Source organism: Pezoporus occidentalis, unplaced genomic scaffold (genome assembly GCF_034315485.1).
Source record: "Pezoporus occidentalis ecotype Australia unplaced genomic scaffold, CSIRO_AGI_Poc_V1 ctg298, whole genome shotgun sequence".
In the NCBI taxonomy this organism is placed as follows: Eukaryota; Metazoa; Chordata; class Aves; order Psittaciformes; family Psittacidae; genus Pezoporus; species Pezoporus occidentalis.
Genome location: NW_026914918.1, coordinates 57255 through 82897, shown reverse-complemented (window position 1 = coordinate 82897; position 25643 = coordinate 57255). Strand labels below are relative to the sequence as shown.

The following is a 25643-nucleotide window of genomic DNA, read 5'->3' as shown; positions in this document are numbered from 1 at the left end:
GCTGGGGTTTTATTATTTATTAATCCGAATTTAGAAAAGAAACAAAACCCCCAAACCACTGAACAGAAGCATTTTCACACCCTGTCAAGGTCAGGGTGGATGGAAGGGAAAAAAAGGTGAGGATTATAAAATGAGACCCTGGGGGCAAGGAAGAGGCCATGCTCTGCCCTTGTTATGCAAGGCTGTGAGGGGAGGAGGGAGGGAGGGAAAGGAGATGGGATTTAAGACAGTGTTGGCACATCACCACAGATGATCAGCAAAACAGGCTACTGGCGGAGAGGGGAGAAATCAAGTAGCTGCCCAGGCTCGCCTGCAGCCAAAACAGGCTCCCCTGCAGCAGAGCCCAGGAGCTCTTTGGCTGAGTCTGAGAGCCCACCCACAGCTGAACCAAGCCCTCGGAGCAGGGAAGGCAGATACACAGCTGCTGGTCCAGTTTAATTGCGGCAGGGCCAAGGCAGACGACAGGGCACATTTGAAAGCTGAAATGGATTCACCTGGCTGGCAGAGGAGCTGCAGGAGGGGGGAAAGGGAGGGGACCAGGACTGACAGGCACCTAGTATGGAAGCTGCATACCTGGAGCCTGCAGGATGTTGCTCCCTGGGGCAGGGATTCACTGGCTGACTAGCCACAATGCAGGTCCCCTATGCTGGGCTCCCTTTCACAAGCCAGACAGCAGCACAGCTGGGCAAGAGCTAGGTAGGAGGCCAGCAGACATCAGCCCTTGGCTGCTGGTTAGCTGCAGGAGCATACTATTTACAGCACAAGCACCACAGTCATGCTGTCTTCTTCCGTAGAGCCCTGGGCAGCAAGCTTATGACGCACAAGTAATCCACCCCTCCTCCTGGGGTGAGCAACTGTGGTGCCCTGACTCCAGCTACTGCCTCCACGCCAAAGGAAAGGAAGAAGCTCACTGTACCAGCTGGGTGCAGAGCCAGGAGCAAGGATGTGCCGGCAGAGAAGAAAGCTGCTCCTGGGCTACCTGCAGCCAAGGAGAAGTCTTAAGAGGAAACAGAACAACTGGATCGGCTTTTATTCAGCTCACTCATCTAAACAGATGTGTAAACAAGAAGTGACAAGACCTGGAGGGACGTGGCGTGCACCCCTATGTCACACACACCACTTGGGTGGAGGCTGAGCTAGCTGGAAGTAGACATCTGCGCTACCCCCTGCCTGGCAGTGGGGGGAGAGATGTCAGCCAAGCCTCCCAGGGAGGAGGGGATCCTTACAGATGGGTTTGAATTGATCTGTTTCTTGGTTTCTGAAGCTGTAGCATCAGCATTTGCTGGTGTGATCCCCGGAAGCGTGCTGCACCACTACAGAGCAGCCCTTTGGCTGGGTGGGATGGTCTGACAGGCTGGCAGCCAGCTGGCATGCCCGCTTTGTTGCGGAAGAGGTCACCTGTGCCTGGTTCTTTGTAAACCTGAGCTGTTTCTTCCTCGGTCCCCCACCTCCCCCAGCAGTCATTGTGGAGGAAGCGGGATGCCCCGTGGGTCAGTGACTTGACCCTCCTGCAGGTTCTTGACGAGCTGAGCCAGCCAGCGTTTGGTGGTGGTGTCATCCTTCAGGACTTGGGCGAAGGTGGTGTCCTTCAGTTGGTCAGGAAGGCACTGCCTGAGAGCTTCACGTGCCCTACATCAAGAGACAAGAAACGGGGCCCAACAAATAAACTCACAGGGGCAAGAGGGGAACAAACCCCACTCGGGACACCATACTCCTTTGCCTGAGGGTCTCCCTGGCAGGGCCAGCTGAGGAAAGCACCAAGCAGCACCACCACCACAGCAAGTGGTGTTCAGCCAGCCAGCACAGCCCCCACCCTGCACGCTGACCCCACTGAGCCAACCCCTGTGTCCTGACATCCATCAGTTAAGAGCGATGTGATGCCAGGAGAGGCCAAGACAACAAATACATACCCAGTGGCTCTGGGCATGAAACTAACCTGTATTCCCTCAACTGAATTTGAACTACTGGCTACTACTGCTAACAGCCCCCACAATGCAGAAGAGGGAGAGCACAGTGCACCTTCCACCCCAGTCGCTCCCTCGTATCTCATTCAAGCTACATTTGAGCTCAGGCAGTCGTAACCTGCACAGCTTGAACCTGCACAAGCCCCAAACACCGTTTCTTCCATGTACCATAAAAGCTCCTGAGACTAGCAATAACCCAAACCCAAATAAACCAAAAAACCCACCCATTTTTCACACCAAGCTAAAGGCTGACGTAAGGACAGATGGGAACCTTGACTCTCCCTGAGTGGGCACCGTGGAGAAGAACTGCACTTCCCAGGGAGCAGTAGAAGACCCTGCACAAACTCCTAAAATGTTTACCTGGGGTTATCAGAAAGGCGAAGGTAGCAGCGGACAACATGTTTCAGTAGCCGTGCTGATGGCTCCTTGGACAGCTGCAGGACCATTTTACCCTGTTTGACAGAGGCCAGTGCCACCAGTTAAAAGTCTTTTTACAAACAGCTTCACAATCGGCAGAGAATGGGGAAGACCATTAAATCACTCACTCTGGTTTCCCCAGCATCACAGCCTATTACCTCTCAGCTTGATATCCCGTATGGAGCCCAGTGCTTTGCTTGCCAAGATGCCTTTGAGTGGAGCAGCTAGCCATGGCTTGGAACAGTTTCTCCCAGCATCTCAGGGAAAGCTTGTCTCATCTCTCTTTGCTTTTCACCTCCCCAGGACTGCTTAGTGGTCCAACGATCTGCTACATTAAAGGGAACCTGGGGCTTCCCCCTTGTGGAGGAAGGTAAAAGTAACCCAGACGCTTTGATAAGGTCAGGCTGAGTCACTCCATGTGTGCTCCCAAGCTCTGCAACACTCCCTCTTCTCATTTGTGCTGCCTTCATTTCAACACCCTTTTAAAACATTACCAGCAGCCTGGGAAGCCATGCCCAAGGACTGGGCTCACCTACATCATCTACAGTTAAGATCCACATCTGATCTTATGCACCCAACAGTTGTAGTCTCAATTTCTGCTACATCCCTCATTAATGCATTAGTAGGAAGTAAGACCAGGGCAGATGTCCCCAGCCTAGCCCCCATGTCTCACACTATCTAGGTCTTTGGTTGCACCTTTGAATGCACCCAGCCTAGAGAACGGTGCTGATGCCTTCACATGCCTGCTTTGAAGGACTTCAACAATCTGCTTCCACATGTTTAGGAGTCAATCAGATATGCCCAGTGAGGTTTTTTTTTCCCCGTAAAACTACCTTGGCTGGCACTAACAATCTCTCTCATTAGCCAAATTCACCTGTATTTGGATATTTAGGCAGTGGGCAATTAGCAGGTCCCCCTCATCTGCCCTTTTGCAAGCTTCCTGCTCTCAGCAATTGCCCAGGACAGCAGTATTTCTTTTAAATAAAGAACAACAAGTCAGAGTTCCTCACACAGCTCCTGGGTGGGAAATGCTAACTTCATCTTCTAAAAGCATCTAATACTTGTGTAACATCTTACTCTATTATCAGCAGACAAGGATGTAACTCATCACCCTCATGAGACAGGAGTACGCTATCCTGATTTTTTTAAATAGATAACAGAAATGTCTATGAACATTTTAATCTTTCTCCAGAGCACTATGGAATATTAATGATGCCAGTGCTTCACCCAATGGTGGGATTATCCCACAGCGAGGACTTCTTCCATGCTAACACAGCTTTATGTGCTCACATCCTTCTGTCTCTGCGCCATTCCCAGCCATGGATTTTTCCTTGGCCTTCTCTACCGCAGGGTTTCTAATTCCATCCTTCACTTTGCCCCTGAGTCAGACATACTTTCATCAAAGCAATCCTTTTCTTGAATGCAAAAATCATATCCCATTGGATATTATGGACATCCACTCCCAATCATTCAAGTTTTGCCGTTTGAATTAGGAGGAAACACTTTCTTTACAACTGGGAAACAGACAAATAAATACTTCAAATGAAAGCATTAACATTTAGGCACAGAACCAGCACTGCAAAGCGCTTAAATTAATGCTGTATTTTCTTCTCCTGAGACTGATATTTAAAAAGCAAACAACCAACAAAGCAAACACAGAAGCAGGACAATAGCTATTCCAGGGCAGACATGTATTCCCCTTGGCAAGCTCAAAGATAATAAAGCTTAAGCTGGGGCTATTACTCCTGGATGAACAAGTATGAGTACCCAAGCTTCTCCTTCACAGGGGACAGGGAATGGGCAAAAATAGCCTGTTCTCTCAGCTTTCCAAGACAAGAATTAGAATCATAAGCAGCAGCTAGTAACACTCAAGTTAAAAGAGAAAAAAAAAGGAGGTTGGCCTTCCAGGCAGCAAACAGGAAACCGATGAAACAGCTTGGGAAAGGACACAGTGGAAGCAAAAAGTTTCCAGCAGTTCAAGGGGAGGATAGGACAAACACTGGGGGTTACTGCATAGAAAACCCACAACCGGCCCCAGAAATTCAAAGATAAAAATAGCTGCAGCTGCAGGACCGTTACAAGGGCAAGTATCATGTGTGTTGGCCCTGCTTTTACTCCTTCACTCAACCTGATGCTCTGTTGTGGGAGACAGAGATGAAAAATGGATTCATGGTCTGAGCTGTGTGATCATTCTTACATAAATAATTCACATCCAACCAACAACCCTGAAAACTCCTTTTCTTCTCTGGAGGTGTTTACTCAGTTTATCTTGGGGACTTAGTATATTACAACTAATGCCTTCTCTTGGCACACAGACCAGAGATACACAAAGGAATCACACAGAAGCAGAGCGCTACAGTGTCACAAGCCATAAGCCCAACACCCCTTTGCCTCCCTCATCTTCTGCTCCAGCCAGGGAGCAGTGAAGTAGCTGGGGAAGAAGCTGGCTGCTAGAGCATCTTTTTTTTTTTTTTTTAAATACAAATCCAAATATTTTAAAACCAAATAATCTTACCAGTATCATGGCAACATGGGAAAACCGCTCATAAGTCTGACAGATATATGCCAGCCCTGTGTCATCCAGGAGGATTTTCTGAAGAATAAACGTAGCAACCTAGAATGGGGAGAAAGCAGAAAAGAAAGCATACAAACAACTTACCTACCCTGAAAAGGACACCCTTTGTGTTATGTTCTTTTCAAGGCAGGCCCAGAGCTGAAAGGCCTTTCAGCAGGCAGCAAATGCTTTACTCAGTGAAAGTTTAAAGCCAAAGAAAATGCAGGACACTGCACAATGTTTGGCATCTCTGGCTAAAGAAGAGACGGATACAAAGCAGCGTGTACAAGACAACTGGATATAGGTTGCGTAAGTCAGCAACCACTACCAGGCTGCTCAGGACAGCCTTGGGATTACAGCCACACTACTCTGGTCACAGAGCAAGAAGCAGAAGGATCTGCCCCTTGGCCCTGCAAGCTTATTTCAGTTCTCATCTTAAGCATTACTGATTCATCATGAGACACATATCTTCCTGGAAGAACCTCAGGCAGCCATGTCTGCAGGCTTCATCAGAGAAGCGCACACAAGGCTAAAACCTTTGGCCAGCCTATTTGGGTCATCGGAGCAGCCTAACCACAGATCTGAACTCATGAGGAAAAGCAGCCCTGGATCAGAGGAGACAACAACCTGGCCCAGTGCAGTGAATATTCCCATAACTGCCACTAACAGCTGCCACCCAACCTCTGCACTGTACATCTACAGCATTTGTTCTCTCAGGCCAAGGAAAGTTGGTCCAGTCACCCCTAACAGTTACTCCTCAGAGCTGCAAAGGAGGGAATGGATGTTGAAAGCTGCCAAATGCTTCCCAGCCAAACTACTGAGCTCAGGAACTCCAGTTTAGTTTGGTCATTTTGGTTTGTTTTTTTTGAGAAGTTAAAAACCGTACCCAGAGTTGCCCCAACATTTGCAAGAGGACACAAGCCAACTCTGCAGGCTACTGGCTGCCTGGTCAGTTGGAGATAAACAACAAGTCTTAATTAACACAAAAAACAAGTACCGTTTTGGAGAGTTCACTGCCAGATTCCATAATGCGCAAGCACAGGGGGATAATTTCTGTTGTCAGTAAGAAATTTATCACTTCTTGTTCATCAGTTTTCACCAAGGCCCCTGGAGAGAAAAACAAACCCCAAAATCAACAAATGAGAAATTGTTTCAAAAAAATCTCACCTTTCAAAGGCAGCCTATGCTGGGTCTTCCCCAGGAATCAGTAAATCTGAATAGCAGGCTGAGCAACTGTCAGCCTAAATGTGTTGTAGCACGTGGCCGGAGAAGAAATCACTTTGGCAGTGTAAAAGTAATCAAGCTGAGTTTAGGGTTGTTTGTTTTTCAGAAAGCATCCTTGGCTGTCCCCCAGTGGTGACACAAACACAAGAGGATCATGCCACCCACAGCAATCTCTGGGAAGAAGAAATGGATTTTAAGACCCTCTTACTTTATGCACTGAGAGATAGATGTTTTGGGCAGAAAGGAAAAAACCCAACAACAAACAACACAATAAGGGGAAGACAGGCCAAATACACCCAAATCAATCAACAACAAATACCCAAAGAAAGCCCACTCTGTGCCCACGCATTCCAGTCTCTAGCTGGCTGGGCTGAGGGTGAAGGCACAAGAAGCCTGCAGGTGCATGTATTCACAGCGAACATATTTCTGGCAACGCATCCAGACCAGTGTTTCCCTGCTAGTGAGAAGCCCAGCTCTGACACAGAAAAAGGAACCTTTCTGTGTCTCCACAACTGATGAGAAAGGAGCAGGTCTTTCTGTTAATGCTACATGACTCGGAGGATCCCAACAGAGACAGACCTATGCAGATCTCCATACCCGCAGCCTGAACTGCATCCAACCTGGTAAGAAACTAGTGCTCCAGCACTAGTCTGGCTGCTTACCAATCACTCCAAGGCTCGTGAGCCGCAGGTACTCAAATGGACGTGTCTTGCTCACTGTGTGTAGAAAGGGGTACAGGAAGAGAGGGATATGAGCTGCCAGAAAAGCTGACCTGTTAGAAAGGGAGAACACCCAACATGAGACACAAGGAAAACAAAGTGAGCTAACAATCCAGCATCGCCATGCAGAGCCTCAGACTATTCCTGACAAACCCTATTGCTGCTGTTGTAACAGGCTGTTCTCTGATGGAAAGGTATGAAGTAAACTCTGCACTGGGTGCAGCACAAAACCTAACATCTAAATTACATGCAACACTACTTCCAGCTGACCAGGAACAGAGCACATCCTGTCATTTTTATTACCTCCTCTTGCCACCCAGACCCTCAGCTTTGTACATTTACTGTTGCATTTCACCTTACTGGCTCCCATGAGCAGAGACAGTCAGCCACAATGCATGTGCAAAGCCTTTACATGGCAGAGATCCAGGCTAGCTGATACCTAGGCACTAACACAGTTTAAATGTCCACAGCCATCTTTCCCCAAGAGTCCTCATACTGCCTTCTGACTATGGGTGAAACCTGGAGCTTGCTCTGCTACCAGAGGCAGCCTTTCTTTCACAATCATCCAATATTCTTCGTCCGTTTTCATTTTTCAAACTTTAAATGTAAAGGTGTGTGGTGTAAAACTACCCTACTTCTTTGGATACCATCTCATGGAAGGTTGTTATTCAAAACTACTTTGCAGCAGCTGAAAAACAACTTCAGCTATGCAGCACTTTCTTCTCAGCAGGAACAGAAGCATGAGAACATGGATCTCTGAACCAGTATCATTTTTTCCCTGCTGACACAGGCTGGACACAGATTAAGAAAACCTGAAGTCAGGCACTGGCTGAGGACTCCAGACATGTCTCTGCTATTGCTCCCTTACTACACAAGGTCTCTGGGAAAGACACTCCTGCTCATTCAACACTCTGGACAGATGGTCTAAGTAACTGTAAACTTATTAAAACAAGGATCTTGCAAACAGCACTCGGCACAAAGGCACCCTTATCTCTGGATGAGCTCCCAGGATCTGCCACAACCCAATATTTTGGGAATTTCAGGATCTCAGGATTATCCAGGGAATGCAATGCATTTAGGACCAGCATAAAGCTGTCATCCTGATAATCTGTGCAAACAAGTGAAAGTAGGAGACAACTATCTGTCTTTTAGCTCTGTCCCCTGTCGTCCTTCTCCTGGTAAAAAAGAAGAAAAGAGCCGACGTGCTTTTGGAGTCAGTCAGACAGGCTGAGCTGTCAGCATCAACACCTCAGAAAACTCATGCACTTGGAAACATTTACCTTGTTTCAGGATGTGATGCAACACACTGCAGCAGAGCTAAAGCATTGCAGACTCTGTTGGACTGATGAGCTGTCAGAGTCGGAGGGTTGATTGATGGATAAATATTTACAATTTCCTAAAAATTAACAGATGAAGAAAAGTTACAGCAGAAAAACATCAGAAAGCTGCATCAAAGCACTTGCCCAGCAAGGAGCTATGGTGACAGGAGATAATAGTCTGCTTTTACCACGCATCACTTTGAAGTTACATAGCAGCTACCACACTCCCCAGGCAAGGGCAGAGCTGGGTCAGAGTCAATTTGACAAGGAGTCACAGGAATGCTGTTAAACCTTAATTTCAGCAAAATAGGGTTCATTTGATTTCCTGGCTCTTTACCAGTGTAGGAACCGCTTTGTTTTGAACTTCCAGATCGAAGAGGAATATTGCTCCTGGGCCAAGAGGCAGAGCACACCCACTCTATTCATATTATAGCTGTTGATACTCTTCTAACTCAATGCAGGAGAAGCAGCTGATTGCAAGAAATCCAATTCAGAAATCTGCCTGCTTCCAACTATAGCTCCCTTCTAATTTTCTTCACTTGTTTCAGGGGCACTCCGAGAGCAGTTTGACATTGCCAATGCTGCACTCTTTTTCTTTCCTTCTTTGAAAGAAATTACTAGATTGGCACTGAGAGACAGGCAGTCATCAGCTGCAGAGCAGTTTGCCCAAAGACAAGCTGAGCCATTCAGTTTCATATGGAATGCAGGTACATTCCCTTGCAAGGATCTCTGGGACAGTGAGCTGCATTCCCTTGCTGCCCATCCAGCAAGCTCCCTGCAAGGGCAACCTTCTGACCAGGAAGTGCTCAGGCTCATGCAGAACAAACCAACTCAGAGATCTTAGTAAGACTGTTGTGGTTCTACTATGACATGGTATGAAAATGAGCAGAACATGGTCCACAGGAAGCTCATACACCCAAGAACTTGCCTGTTCCCCTTCCAACTATTTAAGCTGTCTAACTAGAAATCATGCAGTCTCTGCACACGTTGTCTCACTAGTGATGATTAATGGCAAATGGGCTTCTCGTGTCTGCTCCCTCACCACATGATTCAACATACATCATTCTCCCAGCAATGGCAATAAGGGACCCCCCAGGTGCCTCCCCTATGGACGCGCAAGCTCTGCAATGTGCCAGTGCTGCACCAGGGAATAAAAACACCATCAATCTTACCCACCTGAAGGAGCGCTGCGATGGTGCCAAAGGAGTGCCACAGCATCGGGGCAAGGTCAGGCACAGACTCACGCTTCTTGCTCAGCTCCAGCAGTGCATTCTCCCGTGTCTCTGGGCTGGAAAGCTCATTGATCCACTGGTAAATCTTCTCACGGTCAACCTGAGCTAGCGCCGTTGGCACAGGCTGCAAAGGAGACAAGAAAACATCAGTCCAAACATTTTACCCAAGTCTCAGCTGAACTCTTCTCACAGCCTGGCAAATAAACAAAAAAGGGCTCAAAACTCTCTTGACTGGGAGAGGAAGGAACTAAAGCTGCATTAAGATGCTCTGTATATAGATCCATTCCTTCAATTAGTCTTATTATTTCTCCTATTGGAAACAAAGGTTTTACTTTCTGGCCTGGCTCATTGTGACAGTTTCTCTTAATCTACTTGTCAGGTAGTACCTTGCAACTTCATTCAGCAATGTAAGAGAGTCATGCTGCTGCCTGTCTGTGCCAGCAGAGCTCTTGGGGAGGTCACACATACTTCACATACCTCAGCCAGCTATCATTTGCTTCACCTGCATTTAACACACACTCATGTTTCAAGTGCACGCTTACACAAATTCAAAGTAAGGCAGATGCTACTTTTTCTCTCAAAAAGCATCCATGGCATTAGAAATTGTCAATGGGATTCACCCAACATATGTGAGAAAAACATTCATACAAACACTATAAAAACCATCAGTTCTCCAACATCAGCATGACACCACTCACAGCCAGCGACACCTGCTGCCAGAGATGTCTCATATTCACCCCATGTATCTTGTTTACATGCATGGAGGTAAGAGGGATTTTTCCAAAGCTGATCCTGTGCAAAAATTCCTGTTCAAGATATACCCAGTGAAGGGCAGACCTGTATTCACAGTCAAGGCACATTTTCTACTACTTGAGTGAAATAAAGGATTTCTCTTTTGCCTTTCTTGGAGCACCAGGGAAAGAACAGCACCAAGGCCAACAAGCTTTCAAGCCAAAAAAATGAGGGAGGGCTGGGAAAGAAAGGAAAAGAAACAGGGACTGTGGGATTGTAGCTTAGTTTCTGTGGAAAGGCACAAGGCTTTCGGTGAAATTTGCCTCATGGCTCTACTGGCACAACAAGCACTCAAGGTGCAAACAAATGCTCAGCAGGCTTCCTAAGTAAACAGCTTGGTGATTGAGGTACAAAAATTAGAGGAAGACAAACATCAGCATTAGAAAACCTCCTGTGCAAACACTTCCAAAAGACAGCTTAAAATCTATTCAAACATTCTGCTGTGGTATTTACTACTCAAGTAAAGTGCAGCCCTGTCTGTACACTACTGCTCCCAGGCTTGCTAGCACACAGCCAGCTCAGCATCCCCACAGCTGTGTACAGCAGTCATGTCTGGGAACAGCAAATGGACAGCTTTTGGTTTTATATCAAACCCAGGCTGAAACTCTAATTGTGCTGTCCACAACACATGTGAGCAGTGCCTGATCACACTGACAGCAACACTGCTATTAAGCAGCTCATCACCCAGGCACTGAATATAAAGGAGTTCAGGAATTGGAAGTGGCTGGAACCAAATCTGAAGCCATATGGCAGAGGCAGGCACACAGAGCTGCAGGAGGGGTGAAGGAAGAGATCTTGACTTTCGGCAGACACCTCTTTTCCTCCTCCATTAATCCACATATTGCATCCATAGTCATATCCAAAGACAGGCTTCCCCAGCTGTGGGATTTCTCTCACTGCTACCTACTTCCACCCCGTTAACTTAAATGTTTATACATAAGCGAATGCACTGTTACCAATTCCTATACTCAAGGACTCAAATACCTTTATAGCTCTTCATCTTTCCTCTTGCTCTCTTTTTCCTCTTGTCTACTCATTTTTATTTGTATTTTTTCCTCAGGACCTCACACTAAATTAGTAATCCTGACAAATGCACTGCAGTTACAGCTGGGATTGCAATTCAATGGCAACGCTGACACTGTAGCTCAGAAAGAGAGGGAGAATGAACAGAGCTCATTTGTTTTTATTTCAGATGGTAGTGACAAGCAGTGCAGCAATAATGTTGTTATAACTGTGTTATCTAAAGCTTCCATCTATTTTTCTAGACTCACTGAAGTTTCAGTTCCTGTAAGCTTAAATACATCGACCCTTTAAAAGCACAATCATGTGCTTATGCTCCCCTAAAGAGAACTAAGTAGATTTTCCACACAATTAAGTTTATGATGCCCAATATCTGCCTTAGCCAGAACCAACTATCTTTCACAGGTTCTACAGTTGTTCATCTCAGTTTAAATTGAAAGACTTTTCTTTTTTCCTGATTTGCTACTTTATTGCTGTTCCCCTTTCTCCTTCTGAAACCCAAAATTCAGGAGAGCCCCAAGGTTTACATACAAATCCTGCAAACTCCGAGACAGAACCCTGCCAAGCAGATTCTGTTTTGCATTCAGGCAAAACAAAAGTTTCCAAGAGTGTCTCAACACAGCACAAACTGGCCACCTCTGCATCAGGAAAGGCCCTCCTCAGGAGAAACAGCATGACCTCCAACAGCCAAGCCCAACTGCACCTCCAACAACTACATAATGAACTGGATTTAGGCAACTGGCTCTCTTTTCCTAATTGAGCAGTTGGTGCAAGGCACACTGGTAAAAGTACAGGTCAAACAAAGCAGAATGTTGATTAACTTAATACATGTGATTTTTAAAGTTTTTTGATAGGTCACCAACTCAAAACCACCAAAATGAACTTTGAATTCCAATAGCTGTGAATTAGCTGATTTGAGTTGGGCTTTCAAACTCTTACTGCTAGTTACAGCTGCATTTATTGCTTTGAGCCTGTTTTCAAGCCTCTAGCGTATTACGCAGTCTTCTGCGTTGGAATCGAAATGTCAGCTCTGCCACCAGCTTCACCAATGCTCTGGCTTACACAGCTTTAGCATGACAGAGATCACTCAAAAGAATTCCTGAGCCAATTCATGACTCTCCTAAGAGGCAATGTTATTCACCGCAGCTCCTAAGCACATCTCCAGAGCCAAAGACCCTTCCCTATCACTTTTAGTCTAAGCATACCAACCAACTGAGGTAGGAAACATTTCAATACAGAACTACCACGTGGCATGAATTATGCATAAATTAAATATATATTCAGAGGAGTCCAAATTAAATTTGATTTCTATTCCTGAAGTAAGTTGTTAAAATGGTCTTAACAAAGAAATATCCTTTTATAGAGAGATGACTAGGACACAGATGATTAATGGGAGATACAAGAGTGAGTCACGCATTTTGACAAGTGCTTAGGAACTATATGACTATGAAAATGTAAATGCTGATTGAGAGGGCTCACTGTGATCTCACACACCTCACTATGCTCTGGAAATTGTCACTTTAAATCAGAAGCCTTTGCCAGCTTTCAAGTCACAAGCACCCAAAGTGGGAAGACTTAAAAAGTCCTCTCACGTCCTGCTTGCAAGTACTTTGCTTAATACTGTTTGCTTGTTAGTCCATGCAGAACCTTCAGCTAAATTAACCTGAAAAGAGCTCTAACTGCTGGTCTTACAACACACCTCCCAAACCCAATATGCACCAGAGCCTCAATCAACCCTTGCAATTCTTACACACACAACGAACAGGCACTTGGAGAAGTGAAAACAAAACCACCAGCCTCCTCAAACGGGAAATAAAATGCAATAACCACATCGTTTAAACTCAGCTTCCGCTTCTGAGCCCAGCCAGGCCAAAGTGACTGTCAGCACTGCAAGGTATTGGGGAAAAGGGGGAGTAGGAACGAGCAGCCTCTACCTTTCGTCCCCCTTGCTGCTTCCCTGAGGAACTTCTTGCTATCTCCTCTTTTCACCCACAGAAAAACCAAAACAGCTCCCAAAGGACAGAGCAGGGGCTCGGGAGGGGCACACAGCGTCCAAGCACAAGGAGGGACAGACACAAACCCCGACGTGACGCAGACCCGGCGGGAGGCGCACAGCCGGGACACCTGCCAGAGACGCCCTCCTGGCCGCTGACCGAGCTCCCTCATCCCCATGAGGGGCACAGCAAGGCACAGCCGGCTCAGGAAGCCGCGGAGGACCCCAGAAAAGCGGCTGCAGCACAAACGCGCGCGCACTCAGCGCCTCCCGCTACGGCAGGGACCCGCCGCCCGCGCACAGGGCCCCACCACTCCACCACCCCAGCCCCGCCTCACCGCGGCCGTAGCCAAGCTGTGCATGGTGGGTGCGCGGCCGATGTGCCGCCGGGCCCGGCTCAGGAGGCCACCGCCATAGGCCTAGGCCCACCACGACCCCTCACCCCGCCGCAACGGACGCTGGGACGGGGCGAATAGAGAACGCCGCACGCATGCGCCAGAGCACCACCCGGACGACGCTGTGCGGTGCCGGCGGGAGAAACCCAAGCGGGCCTCTCCGGCGCATGCGCAGCTGGCTGCCGGGCCGGCTGTCGCGGGGTGCGCCGGGAAGGGCGTCACCGCCGCGGTGACGTGAGCAGGCGCGCGCGAGTGTGCGTCGCGCGGCGTTTTGGCGCTGCTGGCCAGTTCCCGCCATCCGCCGCCGTTCCCCCCCCTTCCCCTTCCCCCCCACGGCCCAGACCCAGCGGCGCCGGGACGCAGGTACCGGGGCTCGGCCCCCCCCTTCCCGCTCCCCCTTCACCCCCCGCGGCGGCAGCGTGCCCTCCCCCCCCCCCCCTTCGCGGCGCGGCCCGCGCGGCCATGGAGCGATGGGACGGACGGGAGGCGCTGCCTTCGCCACCACCCCGTGCCCGTGCGGCGGGGTTATGACCGAGGGCAGCGGGGCCGGGCTGGTAGCGGCAGCGGCGCCTGAGCTCTGGCTGCCGGGGAGTGGTGGGGGACAGACCCTCGGCGGTGGCGCGCGGGGGCCGCTTCATTCAGTTATTCCTATTTGACTTTAAAACACGCCCTGCCGTGCTGATCGGGAGCGGGGGCTGCTCCTCGGAACGCGCGGTGGAGCGCCGGGGAGGGCGGCAGCACAGGAGAGCCCCAGGGAGCCTCGACCGGGCCCACCCTCATGTCACGACAGAAGCGAGCGCGCTTTCTCTCTCGGGCTTCCCCGAAACTTTCCGTCTCTTACAGACTCTCTCGGTCACTTTTTTCCTTTCCTTAAGTTCTGATGAAGTTGCTTCAAGGGTTCGTAAGAGTTTCTGTGTCTGGATTGGGTCTGTTTGCTTTCTAGCAGTGGTAAATCGGCGCGTTGCTGCCCAGGTGGGGAGGGAATTGATTAATCCAAGTTTCCTTTGCTTCTGTCTAACTCCCCTTCACTGTGTTTACAAACACCAGCAAAACAGTTCTCCCGAACTTCAACAGAAACTTAAGCCACACTTATATCTTCCTGCAGAGGTTATCTGGCCTGCTTAGTTATAAACTTCTCCTTCTGAATAGGTCTTTAAGGTGGAGTAGCTCACTCCTGTTAGCTCTTTTCCGTGAGAAAGCATGGCTCTGCTAAAGGTGCACGGACCTGTCCGGATGCGCAGCATGCAGACTGGGATTACAAAATGGAAAGAAGGGAGCTTTGAAATTGTGGAGAAGGACAACAAAGTGAGTCTGGTGGTTCACTACAGTGTTGGAGGGAGTCCAAAGACGTTTCAGGTACACCAGATATTAAGGCTTTTGTTTGAGCAGTGCATGGATTGTGCTCCTTTGTGAACAGCTGTCCTCTTCAAGGCTATTAAGTGTCACGAAAGCTTCCTTCTGTCACTGTTTCTTGTTCCTCATTTCCTGAACACTAATCCCTTTGTATAACTCTCCTGTAAATTATTCACGTGTATTGTTAAAGGATCTGCCAAGGTCGGCATCCAGATGCCGGTGAGTGGGAAGAACCAAAAAGCAGAGGAAAGTTACCAAAGTACATATGTAGCCTTGTGGCTCATGTAACCTTTCTGTTACCAATTCATGTGAAGAATGTAGAGGTGCAGATCGTGGACACTTTGTATTAGCAATTTTCCCACCTGAAGAGTAAGGGTGCTAGCACACTTGTAGCCTTCCAATTGTTTAAACAAGACGGCTCCACACCAGTTGTTACAGTTTTAGTTTTTAAATATTCCAGGCAGTGGGGTTCCCTCACTGGGGGACTGATGAGGATCACTGTTAAAGATTTTTATGCAATATTCAACCTAAATTGTCTTATTTTTTCTTTCATTCTGTCCTTGGTTTCAGCTCAGTCTTCCTTTATCTGAAGTGCCCCAAATCAAAAGAATGTAAAGGAGTGTTTTTCTGTAAGAAATTTCTATCTGATATAAAAATATTTAGAGGATATAAAAGCAGTTAGAAAGAAAAAAATCCAATTTTATTTAGCAACTTTGTAACAGCCTAAACTAATCCAAGTGTTGGTTTTTGCTTTTTCCTGCTGCAGTTCTTCCTGAGTGGTGTTCCGCAGACCGTTCCCTGAGCTTTTTGTTTCTGTGTGTGGACTTGGTAAAAGAAAAGTTCACTTTATTTTTGAAAGATCAGGTTTTGCTACCTTTGTGTGCTGAAATGTTGTAGCAAAGAACATGAGTTGCCTTCAGATCAAGGGGTGAGAAAATCATTAGCTGTGTCTAGTTCCTTCCTCTTACTGTTGACTTCAGTCATCTGCCTTCTGAGACGAGATGCTGTGACTTCATGTTTGATTTAATCCAGTGTTGGACCATGTTGCTTCTGAGAACAGTCTGAGAGGTCTCTTACCTTTATGGGGTGCTTATTCTCATGCACTTCTTTCTGAATGAACATAAATGTGGTGTGACAGTGACTTGAAGGGTGATTCCATGGAGGGGATGAGCCTACAGAACAGCTAACCACGGCCTAAAGGGGCAGGCTTCGCTTCCAGTCTCTTGCATCTGCTGGCTATGCCACTCATCAGGTCTCTCTGTGAGCTCAGTGGAGGGTTCTCATGTGAATTAATTCAGGGAAAGAACCAAGTATGAGATCTGGTGTGGGGGGTGATATGGCGCTATGCAGCTAGGACTGCAGCAGAGGAGGAGGAAATGCCGCATCTTTAGACCAAATATTTTTGTTTGGATGGTGGTTATTTTTCAGCAGGATCTGTTTTCTGGACCTGTTCATCTTAAAGCAACACAGACAGTGGCACAAGAGTGTTGGTGAGATGAGCAGCCGGCAGGGAGAGCTGCCTGCCCTTTGTGCTTCAGGCTTGTGCTTGAGTGCGGTTTGGGTGAGCCAGCCCCAGTCTCACAGTGCTCTTGCTTGTGCTGCCTCAGGCATCACAAGTCCCTGATAGTTTTGCTTTAAAAGCAGCATTCCCTTTCTTTGACAAGTTGCTCTGGGAAAACTGTAGGTGATTTCTCCACCTGTTTTCACTTCTCTGTGATACATTTGGATGGATCCAAGGTTAAATTTCTTTCTACAGTGACTGGTGTGTCATCAGATTTCTTATGTCAAATGATATGTTTTACTGATGTTTTAAAGCTCTGACTAAGTTGTCCTAGATGCTAGATATGTATTAAGAGAAATATTTACTCCCTCCTTCCAAGACTTTGTGACGCTGACAGGGTCATAACAGGTGGGTGGAGAGTATGAATGGAACCCTGTCATTACAGCGTTTTGAGTTGAAAAAGGTTGTTTTGCCCTGAGATGGTAAAGTAACTTTATCCCTTTGCACCAAGCTTAATGTTTTAAGAGAGGGAGAAAAATTTGGAGTCTCCTTTTCAATTCTTCTGTCTTTGAAAACATTTTTTAGCTTATAATTTACAAAAAAAAAGGAAAACAAAACCCAAAATACCCAAACCTCCCAAAATCAAGCAAACAAAACCCCAACAGCAAAACAAGGATTGAGCATTAAGTGTTTCATAAGTTTAATTTTCCCAGTAAAACAGCCCTGGGTTTCCAACTGAGCTGCTTTTCCAGCCTCTGATAAAGTGCTGTTGTGTCTAGATTGACTTTCGAAGAAGTTAGAAATCTGCACTGAAGAAATCTCACTGGGGGACATGGAGTGCCATTTTCTATCTCAGTCTTCTATATACCTGGACAAATTTAAGTAAAAGTTGGGAATAATTTTTATTTTTAAACTTGTGTATAGTTTCAAGGCAACAAGGCAGGTTCTAGAGCAATGTATAGTGAAACTTTAGTGTTAGGGTGTAATTACTGTTAATGTCTATTAATTCCTCATTGTAGTTTAGCTCAGTGATGTGGCAGTATGCAGGTCAGGCCAAATTAGGAGGCGGCTCCAATCTGATGGGCGGTGTTTTACTCTCTCTTGTGTCGTGCCTAATGACCTTGGCCATGGTTTCTGATCTTATATGAAACATTGAGTACAGCAATATCCTGGTGTGGATGTCATTGTATAGGTCGCTCCTGATCTTAGGCTAGGCTAAAATGAAGAATTAAGCAAAAAGGGAGGAGGTAATTGAAAATGAGAGTGTGTTTAGGTGTGTATTGTCAAACTTCCATGCAGTCTGCAGATGTGAGGGATTCTTTTGCTTCCTCTGCTTTAGGAGTTACCCTCAACCTCCTCAGATAGTGGAGCCTTTGCAGACAGTTCTTATAGGTGACCTAGCATGTAGTAACAATTAAGTAATGGTATAATAAAGTAGCAGTGGCATTATTAGGGAGCACAGATTCTTATTAAAATTATTTTGTGCTTGACCATAACCCTGAAAGTTTTGACACCACTTAATTGTTATAACGTTGCATGTAGACTAAGCACGCTTTTTATTAACTTACTCCCTCAGCAAATTTTTTTATGCTATGTCAAATCTGCTAATTGTAAACTGAGTAGAAGTTTGTAGCTAGCATTTAAAACATCCTAAATTATATTTCAAATTTTACATGGAAGTTTCAGACAGGTAGATGGGACTGTGTGAAACTCTTATTCTTTAAGTTCAAAAATGTCACACTCAATAGCAAACCGAGTTTCAGAAAGTTTATTATTATAGGGACTGTTGATCTGTAGGGATGCTATCAGCTTCCAAGACCACCAGTTGCATCAATTCTGTGAGGCTTTATGTTTGCTTGAAATGGAGCAATGAGAAGTATTTCTATGCAAATGCTTCTCTGTTTGAAGTGGTTTGTTTGAATTTTTAAGTATTTGGGCCTTTTAAAAACGGATTTATGTTTATAGTCACCTTCTTATTTTCAGCTAAGCCATAACATTAAAACTGTGACACTACGCCCAAATGGTAGAAAGCTGTGCTGCCTAATGCTAACACTAAAGGATACCAGCTTCTTGACAATTGATAAGGTACCATTTAAAGATGCAAATGAAATGCGGATGTATTTGGATGCAGTCCATCAAGACAGGTTACATACTGGTAAGTGCAATTGTTGTAAATCAGGTTAGTCACAGTTTGGAAAGGGGTCAGTGTTGTGTTTCCTTTTCATATATCTTTAGCCATTTTGTCCTTGTGTTACTGATTTTCTTTGTGTAAGTGCTTCTTTCTGGCCCTGAACCCCAATTTTTGTTACATACCTTTCTTATCATATACCTCTTATCTTGCTGAACAATAAGCAGAGATTAACATGTAGGTATTGCTTACGTTGTAGTCGGTATTTCAAACACTCTTGTCTGTTTATCACACATGCAGAGTCTCTTTCCTTTTTATTTTACCTCTTATTTTGTCCTTTTTAAGGATAGGATCTTTACTGCCAACTGAGTAAATGAGCAATACAAGGGATACCCATAAACATGTGCTTATATCTGTGCCCTCAGAATATTGTACTGTCTGTTGGCAGGAAATCTAGCGTGTCCCTTCTAAAGTCGGCTCCAGCTAAATAGCATGTTACAAATAAGAATGTCAATTGGTTAAATGACAGACAAATAAAATGTTGTGTACTTTTCCTGTCAGTTGGAAAACCCTCTCAGGGATCTGGAAGCTTTGGAGGTGTGCTGGGCAGCAGGACCACACAGAAGGAAGTTAATAGGCAATTCTCTTACATAGAGAACCAGGTTTGTTTAATTGTTCAAATTTTTCCTCTCCTCTAATTTTGTTTCATTAATTTCCTTCTCTCATTCTCTTAATGTATGCTGTAATAGCACTGTAAATACTTATTTTGCATCCAGAGTCTTTGTAATCTAGAGGGCTTGGAATAGATGTATACAAGGTGCTTGGCAACACTCCGTCTTGCTCATGAGGAGTCATATATTCAGTATAAACAAAAAAGGTCAGTGTCTGGCTGTGGAAGACAGAATGTGTTTTTCATGCTGAGCTATAACTCAGGCAGTGAAGCAGCAAAAGTAGAGGGGAAAATAGGGGATTAAGACTTCTCACATAGTTGTGAATATCTCTGTTCATACTGAATACATAGCAGCTGAACATGTTACAGTCAGCATAGGTCTTGCTGAGTTTAGCAGACTTCAGTCAAATATATATATACATGTGCATATATATATATAAAAGCCGCTGACCTGCTTTTGCATCAGAATAAAGTCACTGAATTTGTAGAGTTCTACTCAGTGTTTTTGTGTAAATTTTGCAGATTTTCCCCCTTAAGTGTTTTTCCTTCAAAATGTTATTCTTCCTTTTCTCCCTGCATAATGCAGATTTCATGATGTACCTACCAGCTTTAATTTACTTTGTGAATATACCTGTATTACCACCCTGAGGGAGGATATTTTTTATGTTGTCCCAAAACAAATTTTGCATGTTGCTTAAAGGCAATCTCGCAGGAAAAACTCCAGGGCTCTGTCTACATTGGTAAGATTAGACGTGTTTAGATTTCAAGTCTAAAATTGATCAACATTCCTAAGTCAGCTTGGCGCTTTCCATTGTGTTACATGTGGCACTTGCTTGCCCAAGGCTGTTAGGGTATTGTTGTAATGGTGTGGGTTTTAATATGGCTTTTTTTTAATATCCACTCCCTAGGTTTGATCTGGGGATAGAAATCATGCCTTGAGATTTTTAATGTCAAAGCACATGAAGGAGATATTTAAAAACTGAAGTTTAACTTAGTGTCGGAAAATGATAAGGGAAATTAGTGACTGCAGTAGAGTTTCATGTTTATGCCTTCTGTCCGTATAATCAAAGTTTTACCTATGTCTAATCGGTGTTAAACTCTCCTGATCTATTACAAGTAACATTTTTCTGGGTTTGGATGCTACACTGTAGCAAGTAAAGCAGTGATGTAAATGTTAGCTCCAACAGGCTTCCAAGGGAAGTGGTGGAATTGCCATCCCTGGGAGTGTTCAAAAACAGGCTAGATGAGGACCTTAGTGACATGGTTTAGTGGTGGACTGCAGTAGAGGTGGGACTTGATGATCTTAAAGGTCGTTTCCAACCGAACTGATTCTGTGTTTCTATGTTTTTCACTGTTTCGGTTCTATCCCTGCCCCCTCCACTTGGGTTTTGTAGACTCCTCCCAAAAGAGTGGCTGTGGAAAGTAAGGAGGAAAACGCGTTGCGCAAGGTGCTGGGTACCCCACCGAGAGCATCCGTTAAGAATCCCTCTGGAACCGGAACACCTAGCAACAGGGTGAACATCTCAGCATCTCCTGCGTCCGCAGTCCCCCACAGAACGGGCTTGTTGGAGAATCGGTAGGAGTGTTATCCTCTTACTATGATATATGATACTTTAGCTCTTTGTAGAGCTGCAGGTGGAACTTGGTACACCTAGAAGTAAGAAGGAATATGTTTCTTCCTCTGATTTTGCTGTTACTTGTAGCAGGATGTTAATATGTGCTTTTCTAGCATCTGGCTGGTACTGGCACTAGAGCTTTATGAGCAGCTTAAGAGTTGGACAGACCAAATTGTTTTCTGTATGCTATGTTATAAAAGTGGAGTTTGTGGAAGATAGGTGCAAAATGCATGGAAAGCATTGACTTCTGTTCAGTTGGAAGAGGGTCACTTACTAGCCTTTCTGAAAGAATGACCACTTCAAAAATTTTCTGTTATCAGTGAAAAGAGGAAAAGAACACAACCTCCTGGTTCAGAAATGAGTGAAGATTATCCCAAAGAGAATGATTCTTCAACGTAAGTAACCGTAGTTTCTAGTTCCTGATTTTAAAGTCTTCATTCATTTTGCAAAGGTAATTTTTTCTGAAGGGAATGCTTGGGTATTTCCAGTCTCAGCAACGTGGCACGAGCCAACCACTAGTGAACTTGTGAAGACACTGGGTGCTTGAAATGGGGTTTACGCTCAGGATTAATGAGGGAAATAGAACCTGCTCCTGCAGTTGACTTGCGGGAACTGGCACGTGCAAATTCTGTTATCTTTCTTCTCTAAGTCTAGTCAGGATTATCATATGTGCTATACATGTATGGCAATAGTTACCATCTTTATTGAACTTCTTTTTCAAAAGAAGTTAAAAAAAAAATTTGAACCCTTTTCAAAACAAAATTCATAAAGAAGAAATTGCCATTTGGAGAATAAGCTCCCTCTGGCTGAAATCACATTTAAGCATAACTGAGAAGGCTTGTTTAAACAAATTGGTTAAACTGATCTGCAAGTAAAGTTCAACCCTTCCATAGTCAAGTATTAAAGGTGATAGGAGAGAAATGCTTTAAACAAATTGTAAATATCAAGCAGGAATATCCTGTATCTTTTATAACTGCACTGACTTTCACTCTTGTTTTTCCATAGGAATAATAAAGCCTTGAGTGATCCAGCATGGAAGTACTTGAACAGTAGCAGAGAGAAACAGTTAAATCTGAAGCAGGCAGAGGAAAATAGGACATCAGGTAAAAAAATAAAAAGTAAAGCCAAATGATACCTGGCTTTGACCAGTTTGATTTTAACACTTTGGTATCAGTTTAGAAAGTTGCTCCTGGGGTGGTTATCCTAGTCTGCTTTCCCTGTGCCATTAACTTTCTTGCTTTCTATAGAGCTATATATGAGATGCAAACAACTTGCCTTCGTTTTTGAAGCCTATCTTGCTCTGATGTGACCCTGACTTTTATACTTGGGTGCTGATGCCAGCCCGTGTGCCAGCTTGTTTAAAAATTCAACAAGCAGCTTCAAACTTTGCTCCAAGCTGCCCTTCCCCTTGGGAGGGGATTCCTGTAAACACCTCAGGATTTCCTTTTTGGTTGCTTTTGTGTTTATTTTTAAAGCTCTCCTTTGCTGGTAATGCCCGCATGAATTGTAGGCTGGGGGTTTTTGTGCTCAAAATGTGTACCGATTGCTGTTACTTCCCTGTCTCTTCCCCTTAGAGAACTTAGAGGGGAAAGTATTTAGGGCTAGGGCTTTCATGCTGTTTGTACCAAAGTTCTTTTGGATACTGGTGTGTGACAAGGTTTTATAGACAATACAGAAATATTGATAGTATGTATATAAGCTAGTAAGTGGCACCGTTCTTCATTTCTGCTAGTAGATACTGAGCCTCTTTCCCCATAAAGGGGAATTCATTCAAGATACTGTTCTTATGAAAATGTTGCCAAATGCATTCTTCTTCTAGTGCAGCTATGATGGCACAAATATGTTGCTGAAGGAGCCAGTAACGTGAATGTTTATATCTGAAAATTTGAGTTGCTCCTTGTGGTCAAAAGTAGAATTTATAAGCATATACCTGCAATGTCAGGCAGCAGGGTTGTGAACTTGCTTCATGTGTCTGCATTTTTGAAAGTTGCATGCTTCAAACCACTTCAAGCTGAGATAGAAGCAGATTCTTATTCTTAAACTAAATCACACTGTGATTCACTATAATAAGTGGGGTTTTGACTCTTGAGAACTTTTAATGTGGCACTGTCTGGGACATTAGGGTCTCGGGATCTGACACAGTGATATCAGGACAATGAAACAATCATACATTGCCTCAAGCATGGACTAATTTACTGTGGAATTTGGAGTGGGAAGAGAAACTGTTTCCACTTCTGCATATTTACCTTTAATTTTGAGAGCGTGGTATTGGAAATCATGAGTGAGTTTTCTGTTACATGTATCTTGTGTATCAGAACAAGAGGTTGGTGTTATCTTTCAGATACTTTAGACCATTCAGTGACTCTTTAATGTTTCATATTGCAATTTGGATTTGATGATTATGATACTAAATTCAAGTAAAACTCCAGCATGTCTTTAATTACATATGATTAATATTGACTAAGTATGTGTGTTTAGTACTTTCCCAACCAATTCTGTAAAACAGTATTTGAGGATTTTACAACCTTTTCACTAAATAATTTTAAATTAGTTACATAAATAGCTGAGTTGCCGTTAACAAAATGACCTGCCTCTCTGTCTTTCAAGGTCTTTTACCACTGCAGTCATCATCCTTTTATAGTAGTCGGTCTTCATCAAAAGAGTACTCCAGTGGCAGTTCCACCCTGGACAGGTAGGACTGATTCACTAGCATGAACTCTCAAGGACAGTTCTTTCCTAGGAATTAGGATTTTTAGTTTCCTGACTGTTTATCACATGGTATATAGCTTATATGCATAAAATGTGTGTGTATGTGTATACACACACTTTTATTTTTCACTCATCTTCAAACTCCAGTTACTGCTTGCAATAGATAGACTTCCTAAAATCACCCAAGTCTGTTGTAGTTATTGTGAATGACTGGTCCTGATGTGTCTAAGCTCTAGTTAGTTCAAATTCTATATAAACTCTGGAACTTCAGACTGAATCTTTGCTTCATTTTTCCAAGTAGCTAAATGGCATGAAACTATATAATATTCAGTATTGTATATGATACTGAATCCTGCTGAGGTTGGAATTCTTCTGTATTAGGCACTGCAATCAAACTGTTGGTCTCTTACCTAGATAGATGAGATACAAGATCAAGGAAGAAAAGCAGCGTTGTCCATGCTTTACACACAAGGGACTGAGCGACTAGGTTGCAAGAGGCTGAAAAATAAGACTCTGGCCCAGATGTGAATTTTAATTATATCTTAGGAGAGGTGATCTCATGCTGCATGATCATTCTTTGTCTCATCATACAGTGTGGAGAAATCTTAACTGTTATCTTAAAGACAAAGGTTATCTTGAAGGCCGGTTTGGATGAGGCTTTGAGCCACCTGGTCTAGTGGAAGGTGTCCCTGCCCATGGCAGGGAGTTTGGAACTAGATGATCTTTAAGTCTTTTCCAACCCAAACCATTCTGCGGTTCTGTGATAAAAGACTTGGTTATGCTGCATGCACACCTGTGGATGTAAGAAAATTTAACCAAAAAAAGTATTAAGGTGCTCAGAAAAGTTTCCTCTTTCTCACACCTCTTTTGCATTATGATTCATGCCAGTTACCTTGTGTGGCCTTACCAATCCTTGTTTTCTATAGTGATATAATTCCAGTGTCATGGACTATAGCTATTTAAGGAAGCTTACACTTGTTATCCTTTTTATGTTTTTAGGTCTAGTGTATCCGGCCAGACCCCTTCAGCCAAAAGAAGCCTAGGATTTCTCTCTCAGCCTGCCCCTCTTTCTGTTAAAAAAATGAGATCTAATCAAGATTACACAGGGTGGAACAAACCCCGAGTGCCCCTTTCCACCCATCCTCAACAGCAATTACAAGGGTAACTCTAATTTTCTTTATTTAACCTGCACACTTTGATCATCAGAACTTCTGCATTCTTGTTGGAATTATTTAATAGGAAAAAAAAAAAAGAAATTAATGGTCACTGAGACAGGGAATACTTTTCCTAGCTTGGAGAATAGGTGTTCTTAAATTCACTTCCTGAGAATTTAAGAGATACAATAATTTCAGTTAATTCATGCTCCTCTCCTACACTTCCATGATTAATTTCTCTGTCTTGTATATATAGATACACTGTTTTTTAAATTTTGATTGCTGAAACTCATGGGTTCCTTCCTGCTAAATGCCACCTCCCATGAGTTTTCAGTTTAGTCTGAAGGGCAGGAGGACGGCTCCAATGAGAAACGCTGGGGTGGATGTCATACTTACTGACAGTGTTGTGTTTAACATTGGCATGTTTGTACATTGACGTAGGTACCATGTTCAGTCTTTTTTCTTTTTCAGCTTCTCAAACTTGGGAAACACCTGCTATATGAATGCCATTCTACAGTCCTTGTTTTCAATTCAGTCTTTTGCTAATGATTTGCTCAAGCAGGGTATCCCATGGAAAAAAATTCCGCTGAATGCTCTTATCAGGTAAAATTCACTTTTCTGGGAAGGATTTTTTCTTTCATTACTAAGAAATTAATTTTGTAATACTGAAGCACCTTTGTAGAGGGTAATTTTCATGTGTAGATAATAAATCCTAGAGCTGTCTGTGTTTTGGAGTTTTAATTTAGAAATAAGAAGTAGGCTCTTGAAAATTGCAGTGCTGAGTTACAGGCAGTCTTTTATATCTTCTATATTTCTGGTGGCAAAGTGAAAAAAATAGAAACTAGTCTGATCACGCAAGTTGAATTTAACGATTTTGTGTTGG

At 44.4% G+C, this 25643-nt stretch overlaps 2 protein-coding genes across 4 annotated transcripts in view; one reads left to right on the top strand and one right to left on the bottom strand.

The window, feature by feature from the left end:
• Positions 1–1010: 1010 nt before the first annotated feature.
• Positions 1011–13726, bottom strand: CNOT9 (CCR4-NOT transcription complex subunit 9). Of its 2 annotated transcripts, XM_062626776.1 has the most exons (9): positions 13573–13717; positions 10277–10399; positions 9374–9553; positions 8159–8274; positions 6822–6931; positions 5933–6042; positions 4897–4995; positions 2325–2416; positions 1011–1629 (listed from the first exon to the last, which is right to left on the bottom strand). In XM_062626776.1, exons 3-9 carry the CDS (start codon positions 9413–9415, stop codon positions 1461–1463), a joined length of 738 nt encoding a protein of 245 aa, XP_062482760.1. In that variant the 5' UTR covers positions 9416–9553; positions 10277–10399; positions 13573–13717; the 3' UTR covers positions 1011–1460. The 2 variants fall into 2 exon arrangements, with proteins under 2 accessions (XP_062482760.1, XP_062482759.1); XM_062626775.1 differs by lacking the exon at positions 10277–10399 and having other exon boundaries at positions 13573–13726.
• Positions 13727–13821: 95 nt separating this feature from the next.
• The window catches only part of USP37 (ubiquitin specific peptidase 37), a 36685-nt gene continuing 24863 nt past the window's right edge, over positions 13822–25643 (top strand). The window contains exons 1-10 of one of the 2 annotated variants that reach the window (XR_009966280.1): positions 13822–13992; positions 14779–14985; positions 18467–18638; positions 19173–19273; positions 20676–20857; positions 21218–21292; positions 21903–22000; positions 23505–23589; positions 24606–24767; positions 25232–25363. Coding sequence is in view for 1 of the 2 variants with exons in the window: in XM_062626774.1 (XP_062482758.1) it covers positions 14830–14985; positions 18467–18638; positions 19173–19273; positions 20676–20857; positions 21218–21292; positions 21903–22000; positions 23505–23589; positions 24606–24767; positions 25232–25363 (1163 nt within the window). In the remaining variant the exon portion in view is untranslated. The remainder of the gene's footprint in view (positions 13993–14778; positions 14986–18466; positions 18639–19172; positions 19274–20675; positions 20858–21217; positions 21293–21902; positions 22001–23504; positions 23590–24605; positions 24768–25231; positions 25364–25643) is intronic. The other variant, XM_062626774.1, reaches the window with a different exon arrangement.